Source organism: Sesamum indicum, linkage group LG7 (assembly GCF_026168435.1).
Source record: "Sesamum indicum cultivar Baizhima isolate 11 linkage group LG7, ASM2616843v1, whole genome shotgun sequence".
NCBI classification, from domain to species: Eukaryota; Viridiplantae; Streptophyta; class Magnoliopsida; order Lamiales; family Pedaliaceae; genus Sesamum; species Sesamum indicum.
In genome coordinates, this window is record NC_142663.1 from 15,725,771 (window position 1) to 15,737,905 (window position 12,135).

General features: G+C 35.3%; 2 protein-coding genes across 5 annotated transcripts; one reads left to right on the top strand and one right to left on the bottom strand.

Moving 5' to 3' along the window:
• Window positions 1-726: 726 nt before the first annotated feature.
• LOC105167136 (FtsJ-like methyltransferase family protein) lies at window positions 727-3,638 on the top strand. 4 transcript variants are annotated; one of them, XM_088882809.1, is made up of 7 exons: window positions 727-1,451; window positions 1,602-1,719; window positions 1,906-1,983; window positions 2,305-2,367; window positions 2,546-2,647; window positions 2,782-3,040; window positions 3,130-3,638. In XM_088882809.1, exons 1-7 carry the CDS (start codon window positions 1,429-1,431, stop codon window positions 3,252-3,254), a joined length of 768 nt encoding a protein of 255 aa, XP_088738935.1. In that variant the 5' UTR covers window positions 727-1,428; the 3' UTR covers window positions 3,255-3,638. The 4 variants fall into 4 exon arrangements, with proteins under 4 accessions (XP_088738935.1, XP_088738937.1, XP_088738936.1 ...); XM_088882811.1 differs by having other exon boundaries at window positions 1,647-1,719; XM_088882810.1 differs by having other exon boundaries at window positions 730-1,451; window positions 1,647-1,719; window positions 1,897-1,983.
• Window positions 3,628-7,049, bottom strand: FZR3 (FIZZY-related 3). Its single transcript, XM_011086725.3, has 10 exons — window positions 6,295-7,049; window positions 5,590-5,712; window positions 5,344-5,448; window positions 5,055-5,234; window positions 4,892-4,954; window positions 4,599-4,793; window positions 4,338-4,439; window positions 4,182-4,244; window positions 3,994-4,062; window positions 3,628-3,897 (listed from the first exon to the last, which is right to left on the bottom strand). The coding sequence occupies exons 1-10, from the start codon at window positions 6,835-6,837 to the stop codon at window positions 3,844-3,846; spliced, it is 1,497 nt and encodes a 498-aa protein (XP_011085027.1). The 5' UTR covers window positions 6,838-7,049; the 3' UTR covers window positions 3,628-3,843.
• Between the last annotated feature and the right edge of the window lie 5,086 nt (window positions 7,050-12,135).

The following is a 12,135-nucleotide window of genomic DNA, read 5'->3' on the forward strand; positions in this document are numbered from 1 at the left end:
ACATATGTCTATCTATCTATCTATCCATACATACAGATACAGTGGATTTGCTTGCACCACTCCACCTCACCAACCTTATTTTACAACAGCTGCTCATCACTTGTAGTATTACACTTTAATTTGTGTACAAAGTTTTTAAAATAATTACACTCACACATACATACACCTTTACTTACACTGCACTCTGTTCAAGATTGCTTCTAACTGCAGTTACCCATACATATATATATATATATCTATTGTTTCACATGCAAAATACAACAAACATAAATTAACTTTCAAACAAAACTTGAAGCATAAGTTTCTTAGTAATAAAATATTAAATATTAGTTTTAAAATCTTAGATGCAATTATTAGTAGTAAAATTATTGTTATAACTCAATAATGACACGGTTACAATAATAACATAAATATAGTGACAATATCATTAATTGTTATCTTATAAAATTTTCGAAAAATTTATAAGTAATACTTTGATGACATGGGCTTAAATTTGTTGGCGCCAAGGCTGTTGGACCTTCCTTGTGTGGAGACCAATTGCTGGTCCAATGAGTAGGAAAACCAAGCATTACAATGATGTTCATCATTCGTCGGACCAAACCTGCTGATAGTGGGCGGATAAATGTCGTAGTCACTTGGCCCTAAGCCCCAACTAAAGAACGTGTCCAGAAATCTTCGGCCCTCAAACAAAAACTTTCCTCGTTGCTCCCTTTATGACACTGGTTTTTTTGTCCACAAAAATTCTTATTCAAATTGCTCACTTTTCTTGATTATATACTAATTAAGTATATTAATCCAATTTCGATCAACCCCACTCCGATTTAGAATGTCCCAACAATCCTAATGCCAACCTCACAACCCATGTGTTTTTCAGCAATTTCCAAGGTACAACACGCACACAAATAACCTTGTAATGAGGTGATTTCGAAGGATCAAAGTCCAACTGTAGGCCCAAAAGTGATTCCTTCTCAAGCAACAACTTCCTCGATTCCCCGGTGGTCGGATTGTAGACATAGTAATCTCTGTTAACAGATAAAGAGCTCCCACACTCGAGCAACAAAAGGCTTGCAGGATCTTGGGATGAGCTAAATTTAAATGGAACTGAATGAATTTCTTACTTGTGGAATTAAAGTAGAAGAATAGAGATGGGGCGGCGCGGAGGAGGAAAGAAGGTTGCGGTTTGCGGTGGCGGAGAGTGTGGAGATAAGAGAGCGCCAGTGTTTGCTTACGGCTTTGAATCTGACAAGGGATTTTGCAGGCAGGAGGAGGAGGATTTCCATTAGCACGTCGTGGTTGGAGGTGGATGTTATTTTGCCTTCCATCTTTTTCCGTCTGCCTGAAGCGAAGATGGGAGGGTCTGGGGGTTCAAACATTAATTTTTATACGTTAATTAAAATATATTTTAATTGAAATGAAGATTAAAAAAGAATGAATAAATGGAAGCAAACAAGGTATGAATTCATTGTTTTTCTCTTTCTCTCTTTTATGAAACAAATTTTTATTATTACTAAATTAAAAAGAAACAAATTTTGTTTTATATATGGTTGACGCACTGTTTTCTTCATGGTGGGGTCGGCCACCCTTAATGAACCCTAACAAAGCCCTCTATCATTTTTCAATAATCTCAACTGCTGCAAACACCCAAGAATGAGTGGAACGCCTGATTTCTTCTATAGAGAAGCTCAGCGCCTTGGTTATGTTGCCCGCTCCGCCTTCAAGGTCTCCCTCTTTTTTCTTCTTTCCATTTGTATATTTCATATCAACCAAATCTCTTTGCTCACACCACACACATTCGACACAAGTCCACATCTGAATTCTGTCAAATAGTTTGTGGGCATTGGAAAAGTTGCTTATTTATTTATTTATTCTTTTTGGAACTCATATTGGCAAGTGCAGTTGCTTCAGATACAGAAGCAGTACAAGATCATAACACCTGGTTCTTCTGTTCTTGATCTTGGTTGTGCTCCTGGTGCTTGGCTTCAGGTACACCATATCATAATGATTGCTTATAGGGGTAATCATATACAAGTCCCTTGATATTGAGGCATCTTAAGGAAAAAATTTCACTTTTTAAGAAACTAAATCCATTGCCCAATAGTCAAGCCATTACTTTATGAGATGTCTGGGTAATTCCCCCTTACATTTTATCTCTGTGTGCAACCAGCTGTATGTTTGCTTGCCATTGGTGGCATTACAACGTGCATTGAGGTCTAGAAATGGATGTGATAATCGATTTTACATGATCAGATATGGTTTGTGTACAAAGAGAAAATGTAATTGGATCTCTGTTATGTGGTAATGCAGGTGGCATGTCAGAACTTGGGTCCATTGGGGAAGGGTGGAGTTGTCGTGGGAATTGATGTTAAGGTAATTCTTCATATATGTATAACTCCCCATTTTGGCAGTGTGTGTGTTTGTATTAACCTTTGTTATGGATATCCAGTAAGAGAAAAACGTCATAGTTTTTGGTTAATGCTCTAGTTATTAATATAATGATAAAAGATCTGTACAAATCATTGATCTATGTGGGTGTGCTGCAGAGCAGAAGGTGAAGGTTCCATCAATGCACTGTGATGAAAGGGTTACGACAGTTTGTGCTGATGTAATGAATCTACCAAGGGAGCAAGTTAGAGCACTCTCGCCTCAGGTAGATGCCGGTCTTCTTTTGAGTGTTGTATTTTTCTTCACAAAATGACTCTTTTTGATGTTTCAAATTTTATCATTTTTTGTTTTTCCTTTATGAGTGAGTATTTGGTTGATACATTTGATTTTGGTTTGCAGCAAAAGGGTTTTTCCGTCGTACTCTCTGATATGTGTCCCTTAGTTTCTGGGATCACAACTAGAGATGCAGCTTTATCTGCTGAACTGGGGATGCGAGCAATTGATTTGGCCGTAGGGAAGGCTGCCCATGATCGCACAGTAAATAATGCATTCGAGGAAGTGCAATCAGATGGCTCTGGGTCTTCTTTAGGTATTGATGGTGTGTTGCAACCAGGGGGCCACCTCATCATTAAGCTTCTGGAAAGTGAAGACGTAAAAGGTTGGTGTTGGATCCTGGAAAAAGTATTTTTCTTATCTGTTTTAGTATGTTCTGATGATCAGCTGGTTACTGTCTTTCATTATTCGCAGAATTCAGCCAAATATGCAAACCAATTTTCAGAAAGGCATCATGGTTGAGGCCTAAAGCAACTAGGTCGTGTTCCAGGGAAATTTATTTGATTTGTCAGGGGTTTCAATATAGGGTTAGAGAATAGAAACAAGAACCTGCTTAATGTCCTTAAGTACTCCAAAACATTACATTTGGTGAGAATGCTTTGATGAAGCAAATGTCAGAGGTGTATTAAGTTGATGATGCAAGATAACATGTCCTGGAGCAGTTGCAACTAAACAAACTGTGTTTGCAGAGATCTCAATGTAAAGTGAGTGTAGAATGTATTGAGATCACATGGAAAGAAGGTTCTGAAAGTCTCCCACTTTCCTGCTCTGGGTGCCCAGAATATTAGCCGATTCTTTTGTGGTTTTAGAAACATATTGGAATGACAAGCAGCTCTAGATGACACTTGAGAAAAGATGATGAAAAATCATGTAGATGGATGTTGGGCTATATAATTCTTGATTATGTATGCATATTCAAAACTCGTTTCCTGTGTTGTTGTGGTCTTCATTGTGTATTAATATCGCAGAATTCCTGCACAAGTTGGGGGAAGGAAAAGGAAGAAAAATTCACTTTACAATTCCCGAGAAAAAATGGAAAAGAACATAAAAAGATATTTAATTCTCTTCTCGTCGTTGCCATTTGGGGTTGTATTATCTGGAATTTACAGTATGATTTACTAGCATCTGTCATCGGATTTGAGTTCTGCCTAAAGACCAAAGGCCAGTGTCCTTCACCGGTGCCTGAAATTACAAATAGAAGATAAGTATGTCAACTCTGGATTTTGACAAATAAATCTTGAAGTTTTCTCAACAAAAGTCAATAATAATTTCACTTACGGGTGTTTTCATGGATGGAAAAACATTCCAGAATCGTAGTGTCTCGTCCCCTGCTCCAGTAACTATAGTCTGCATATATGCAAGTTCAAGAGCTTAATGTTTGACTCACAGATCACAGGGGAAGAAGGGCAAGTAAACTATGTGGCAATGAATCTGCTTGAGCTGCGAATGCAACTGTATGATAATACCTGACCATCAGGAGACATTGCCAGGTAGAGTACTCGCAAACTATGTCCAGTTAGAGTTGCGACCTATTTAATTTAAGCAAAATCACATTACTGCAACTTCTTTAAAAAAATCTTAAACAATAAAGTACAATATGATAAAGAAATCATTCATTTTACCTTTGACATAGATGGATACTTCCACACCATTATTTGATTTTGAGAATATCCATGCGTGCTGACTATTTCATTCACATTTTTACTCCAGGCTAGATTGCATACCTACAAGTGAATCAAATGAATGTTACTTCCTTTAACTCCTTGATTAAACATTTTAGCATAATTAATTTTGGAACAGTTTCTTTTATTTACAATAAACCTAGCTTAGCATTAGTAAAAGTACACCCTATACATAAAACATTACGAGAATGCTGATTATACCTGGCTTCCAGTATCCACGCTATTCAGTTGATTGCCACTACCAGTATTCCAAAATCGAATGCAACGATCTGCAGTTCCTCCTCCTGATGCCAGAAGACCATTCTGGTGAGGTGACCAAGCAATGGCTTTTACAGCAGCTGTATGCTCTGTCAGTTTCAAAATAGGCTGCTGGGAATGTTGATTCCACACCAACAGCTGAATCCCTCAACATGACACAAAAATTTAACCTTGTTCAGCTATAACTCTTGATGGAGCATAATTCGTAAATAATTATCACATTAACGAATGGTTACCTGATTGTCGTTGCCACCGGATGCAAGTTCTCGGTCATCATGAGACCATTTCAGTCCACACACCTAAAGTGTCCACAACATACGTTAACCTTAGACGGTCTTAGTAATGAAGTGAAACAATCCTATATATGTACAGAGATGAATATGTTTTAAAAGATTTTACCTCTGATTTGTGTCCGACAAGCTTGCTAATATAATCACTTGGGACACGAAGGTCATGCTGAAGTATGTTTCTGTCTCTGCTTCCAGAGGATAATATGCGTGAACTCCATGCCAGTACTCCAGCTCTGGTTTGATGTCCTCCCATTGTTCTAACACGCTTGCACTGAGTTCCGTCCCAAACCTTAAGCATGAAGCAGATATTTTTTGTCTTTCAAATAGCTTTTTAATGCTATTTTGGCACCAAAGAGTTTCAGCCAGATGAATTCTTACACACAAGGAAGGGGATATACCTGAACTTGACCAAGATTCGTGCCGACTGATATATATGACCCCTCTCGTGTCCATTGGACTGAGCAGACACCGTCATTAGGTCCCAAGTCACATAATTTTGTTACCTGTGAATCAATGATCTCTAAGTATGATTATGCATGCAATAAATATAGGTAAACTATAAACTTGTGGCACAATTGTTAGATACCAATAGATAAATAAGTACTAAAAGTATGTATTCAAAGGAAGTAGAAAAATCAACTCACTTTACTATTTGAAGCACTCCATAGATATACGCAAGTTCCCAATCCAACAGCGAGGACATTCTGAGAAGACCAGTCAACCAGGTTGAGGTAGAAGTCATCTTGAAGCGCTGGTGCATCCAGAACCTGCAACGTAGCACTCTTAGTTAACCAAAAATCTGCCTGTTCCAACTTCATGTGTATGGCTCAAGGTCTATCCCAGTTCATGGAAAAGCAGAGTGGAATAGATGGGAAATAAACAAGATTATCGACCCAAGTAGTTCACTAGAGATTCTTATATGGTTCAACAGTATATGGTTCTCAGTGAAGTTTGATTTGTTCACTATCTTATAGCACAAAATACAAATACCATAACTTGACAAGTCAGATTGTGAAAAGAACAAGAAAGGTTTGATCTTGCCATTCTTGCATTTAACCTATGTACCTCATGCAACTTTTTCCCCAAGAACTAATTCTAGCATTGACACTTTGTGACATATACAAACACATTAAGGCCTTCTACAAAATAGAGCACTTCAGAAATTTAGGGGCTCAGTAAAAGCTTGTCCGCGATCAACTATTACTCACAAATTAAAGCAGATTCGTTCATGGATTGCCATGATTCATCAGGGTTCTCAAGCAACAAAAGAAAATCTCACGAAAGCAAGATCTTTCATCCCACTTCTATTCTCCACCAGCAACATCAATACAAGAAAAGCCAAAACGTACCTTATGAGGTGTCTTAGGCACTTTCCTCGGCGGCTTCGGTGGTGTCGACACCTCACCAGACAGTGCACTGTCCTGCCTCAAAATCGAAGGCGAATACGGTGAATTGGGCCCTGAACAATGCTGCTCAGTCTTGAATCTCAGCATATTCTTGCTCGGGCTCATCGGCGACCCCCCTTTCAAGCCACCTGCATTAAAATCACAACACCCAAAATCAGTACCGAAAAGCTCAGTTTTCAACAACCTGGAATAGGCCTCGCTTCCTCCTCCTCCTCCTCCTCCCTCCTTCACCGGAGACGCCTTCTCGATCAAGCCAAACGTGTGCAGCCTCGACGAAGATCTGCACGGAATAAACCTGTCGCTGCAACTAGAAACAGATTTGGACGGCGAAGAGGATGCCGACAAGTTGGAGATAGTCCTGGGAGACATTGATTTAAGCGGAGAAGATAGCTTGATAGAGGAAGCGAAGGTCTCGAGGCGCAAAGAGGTCTCGGACATGGATGCTGGCAGATTAATGCCACTCTTCCTTCTCTGATTGGTATCCATTGTTTGCCCGTAATCTTGATTGTTTTGAGCTCGTGGGATGTTGAGATTTGAGGTGTTTGCGATGAAGGGTTCGTGGAAAAGGCCTCTCCGGTGGAGTAGAGAGAGGGCTTTTCTACGAGAATGGTGAAAATAGTAATGGCGTGAATATGGTTTTTGGTTTGAGTAAGAATGGTGCAACGGTCACTTGTGGGGGAGAAGCTCATGGTTAGGCTCCTCTTACCATGAAAGGCCCAACTAGCCGTTACTAAGAATGTTTTTTTTCTTTTTCTTTTTCTTTTTTTTTTTTGGGGCCCCCAAATATAATTTGCATTTAATTTGTTTTGTGGCTTACCTGCTACATGACTTATGTTGAAGCCGAGCTGGTTCATGACTCAGATCAAAAAATAACTTGGTCCAGCTCACTTGGGATCAATTCAGCTCAAGTCCTCCACTTGTTACCCTTTTTTCTTTTTCTTTTACTAATAAAAGATATATAATTTTTATTTTTTATTTTAAATTGACTGTTTTAGTAGATTTTTTTTATAATTTTGAAACTCTAGGAATTTCTATGTTTATTATTCTACTTCTCAAATTTTAGTACGTTAACTAATTAATATTCTTAGTTTATTCTTTTCAAAGTTTATTTGAAGCTTTTTTGAATTTGTTTTTAAATTTATTAGTCAAATTATTATTTAAGTTTATTATATTGTTTTAACTTTTTTTTAAGTCTTAAACTTTTTATATGATTTAATTTATTATTTATTTATTTAATAATAATAATTATAAATTTCATTAATTCTTTGAAAGTACATTTAAATTTTATAGAAAAGAAAAGTAAAATGGCACATCCAACTATGGTCTATGCTTGGCCTGGGCTGATCCATGGTCTAGGTTTGAGTTTAGAATGGACTCAATGGGAGCCTATTTAAAAGTCTATAAAAAGAAGCGGAAGATCGAACTTTTTCAAAATGATCTGTATTGATCCTACGCTGATCCACCTACTGTGTATTTTGCAATACAATAAAAAATGATATATATATATATATATAATAATGGACGGAGTCTATTATTAACAATTATGTTTCTATGCAATATTTTATATTTTTCGTTTTTCAAATTAACCCTCATTTATTAAAAAAAGGAAAAATTATCATTAATATTATTGACCTCATCGCATTGCACTCTTTAACTCTAACAATTTAGCAATTTTTGGCTCTTTAGGTGGCTTTTTTCCTTCCAAAAATAGATTTTCCTCCTTTGCACCTTCAGCTTTGTCCCTTTCAAACTCTCAATTTAACGGACCACTCTCTATCAAAAAAATCAACAAAGAGTTCACTTGAAAATAAAAATACAATTTTTTTAAAAGTTAAATAATGTAATGTGGTGAAGTTGATAATATTGAGATCAAAATCACAATGAATGGTCTAAGTTGTGGGATGTAAAATCTATTTTTTTTTATTATTTATATTAGAATTCTTATTTAAATTTGGATAGGGAGGCAATTAGAATAGTTTTTAGAAGAACATATATAGAGGCAATATTAACTTCTTTTTTTTTTTCCCAGTTAGATGAACTTTGAGTCCATTTGATATTCATATGAAGTCAATTACACACATTTTTTAAACTCTTTAGAACTTACAATCAAAGCAAGAGAGTGAAATTTCTCGTCGAAATTTTGATATAAGACCAGCTGAGTAACACTTAACACTAAATCGTGATCCCAGTGACATCTAACACACTAAATTGATCATTCTCAAATAAAATTCAAATCTTGTCTTTCTTATAAGTTATTTTTTGGGTTTTTTGGGCGTTCTAATGATTAAACTGGAAATTTCATAAGTTGGAAATTATGGATTTTACCACCATTCGATATATTATTTATCTCAATTAATGTAAATTTATTGTTAATTTTGTAATGTAAGTATTTCTAATCAAGTTTACATTGATGTAATTAAAAAGAAAAATATAATCTTATATCCTTGGTAAGAAAATCCCAAAAGAGAGAAACCAGTGAGAAAATAGTTGATAAGTAATTTAAGTCGTTAAACATGGAATTCTCTTAGGATTTATACTCATGCAGTAAATTAAGACTTGCACTCTGGTTTATTTTATGATTTAAATATTGCAACAACAGGATATTTGCTCTTAATCATTGCACTTAGAAAATTTCATTCAACAATAAAGTAAGATTTGAGGTTTGATGGATTGGATAAACAATTTCTTTGGATGTTTTAATTAATTTGACCAATTTTTTCAAGAATTGAAGGAAAGTGAAAGCACATGGATGGATATTTAAAATATTGGATGTATTAGGCGCTAATTAATACCCGGGGGAATGAAGGATTGTTAATTTTATCTTAATTTCCAAATTATGATATAATGTCGCCGACTTGAATTATTTTCTGGCATGCTCGATTCAAATGATATGTTTGATATAAATGATGATTTCAGGCCAGAATAATAGGAATATATATATAACAGTCAAAACACTCAACCTCAACTGCAAAGATTACAAGAAGAAGATAGCAAATGATTGAAGCTATTAATCATCATATTACCCATAAAATTCACAAATCATGTCAAAAACGATAATATATATTTGTAGAAAATAGAAAATTGAAGAAGCAACATAAATTGAACTGAATCCTTGTTGAATTTGATTACATGAAACTCGTAAATCATCAACCCTTAAATTTTAAAACGGAATGGCAAAACATATTACACTAAAATGAGTGATAAATTTGTGACAGAAATAAAAGATCCAAGCATGCATCATAAGTTTCACTTTACCTGCAAAACAAAACAACTCTATATACAAAAAGGTCAGAGCATTAGTGAACTAAAGCATATTTGGAGGTGAATGTCAGAAAACAGTGGAAAACATCTTGAAATCTATGTCAAGAGAATAAAGCAAATAAATGGAGCCCAAACTTTCACAACACCTAAACAACCATTGTGCAACAAAACAACACACATTGCTTCCTTTACAGTACGTACGTACAGACATGCATATATCCGCTGACCCCAGGTGGATTCTTCAGTACAATTAATTCTTGCGCAACTTCAGGAAAATACATCACTCTTATAAAACATCGGTTTATTGCAGCCTTATCATACTTTTCTTTATATTATATATATATATATATTCAACGAGAAAGATGAACTTTAGAAGACAAAAGACTGCAAGAGCAGTACTACTGATTTATGTGTGTGAATATAACCTTAATATCTTCAAATATTGGGAAAGAAAAATGTTAGAACATGGAAGTACTGCGGGTTTCTTAGTGCAAGTCTTCCATTACACAAGGATCTTGCTTTCTCGTGTATCTGCTTATATATATATATATGGACTTCATAAATTCATACCTTGTAAAAATTACAGTGACTTCTTGTACATGATATATATGGTTAGGGAGAAATTAACATGTTGACGTACAGTGTGGTGATTTACTTGTAAGATTTTGGAGCTTGGGAAATCATGAAAAAGTAACCCCAAAGAAATTAAAAAAGAAAGGAAAATAGAGGGAAAAAAAAAAGCCATTCATTGCCGCTGCAGCATCATCAAGATTCTCATATCAAGATTAATTTCTGAGGGTGATGAAAGTGGGGAAAGAAATAAAATTAGGTGGGGTCCCATGAGAGGGCTCCCCAAACCACTTCCACGTAGCCCTAGAAAAAAAGTTATGTGAATCTTGATGATGCTCCATCAGCAAAAAATGACTGTGTGTCTTCAGATCTCCGTCAATCCATATAAACGAGATGTAATACTAGAAAAGAGGAAAATAAATGAGAGAGAGAGAGAAAGCATGGGAAAGTTTCAAACAAAAACCCTAATTTAAGATAACTAAAACGGGGCTTAAAGAAAAGGACAAGAAAAGAGCTGCAAAGTGTTTCCATCTGATTGCTGAATGAGTGAGATCCAGTTGGAGAAAAAGCGTTAACATCCCTTCAAAGAAATTTACCCTAAAGATTAACACAAAAGCAGGGTTTGAGAACTGCTTAGAACACACACAGAGAGAGAGAGAGAGAGAGAGCGAGTTAAAGGAAGAAAGAAGGGCAAAAGGGGTTGAAAATTGTGGGATGAGGTATAAAGATCGTAAAGGGGTTTGTTATTTATAGAGGTAATGGATGAAGAGATAAGCAATGAATGCGAGAAATCAGGACTGGTACGTTGGAGCCATAAAATTAGCACTCACCAAGCACACAACGGAATACACACACATAGGGGGAGGGGGAGAGAGAGATGGATTAATTTTTAAAATTATAAGAAGTAGGTAATATATATATGTATACATAATTAACAGTTAAGCATCGCAATCGATGGGTAGCAAAATATGGCAGTAACTTTAATAGTTACTGAGAGAGCACAGTTTCTATACAGATAGAGATATATATGTGTGTGTGTTGAAAGAGATGATGAATTGCAATTTGCATATAGTAATTAATGCAGCAACAAAATGAAAAGTTACAGAGAGTAATTATATTGAGGAGGATTTGTTGCGTCCTGCACAAGCCTTGCCTAAGATATATGGCCCGAATGAAGGAATTGACATTTGACAGACACACACACACACAGTCTGATATATATGAGGCTGATGAGAGGCTCTAGGGTTTCAATTTTTTGCTTGCTTCCCTTCCCTCTTTTCCTTTTTTAGAACCCTTTTACCTTTCCCTTTCTGCTCCTAATTCAAAACCTCCTCTAAATTCTTTTCTTTCTTTTTCTTTTATATATATAAATCCAAACCCCTAAACTCATCTACAAAAATTTAAGAGCAATTATCTTAGATATCAATTTTCTCTACTTTATTCATCTCACTAATATAAGTAACTCAGTTCAAATTTATTTTATTAGCAAATGCTCATATATTTTATGTATGTTATACAGTTGGGGGATTGCATTTTTCGCCGTATAGAACCACTTACTTTTTGTTCTATTAGTTATGAAATTATAATAATTGATCTCATAAATTGCAAAATTATTTCATCAAATTCAGCTATATTTTTGCAGAAAAGATAAGCACATGGAACTAAAAATGATGTATTTCACCTTATATAGTTGAAAAAATATTCATTTTTTTCATGTTACATATATATGTGTGTGTGTGAGTGCATAGCTCATATTTTTATTTGCTTCGTGTAATAGATGGATATATACATATTTAAAATTGAATAATAGTATACAATCTTTCACCAAAAATCTCAAAAATGATATAAAAATACAAATAACAAATATCATTACTATTATTAAAGATCCACGTTCAAATATTAAATTTCTTTAACATCTTACAATTTCGATTTTACTACCTATTACTAGTAAAA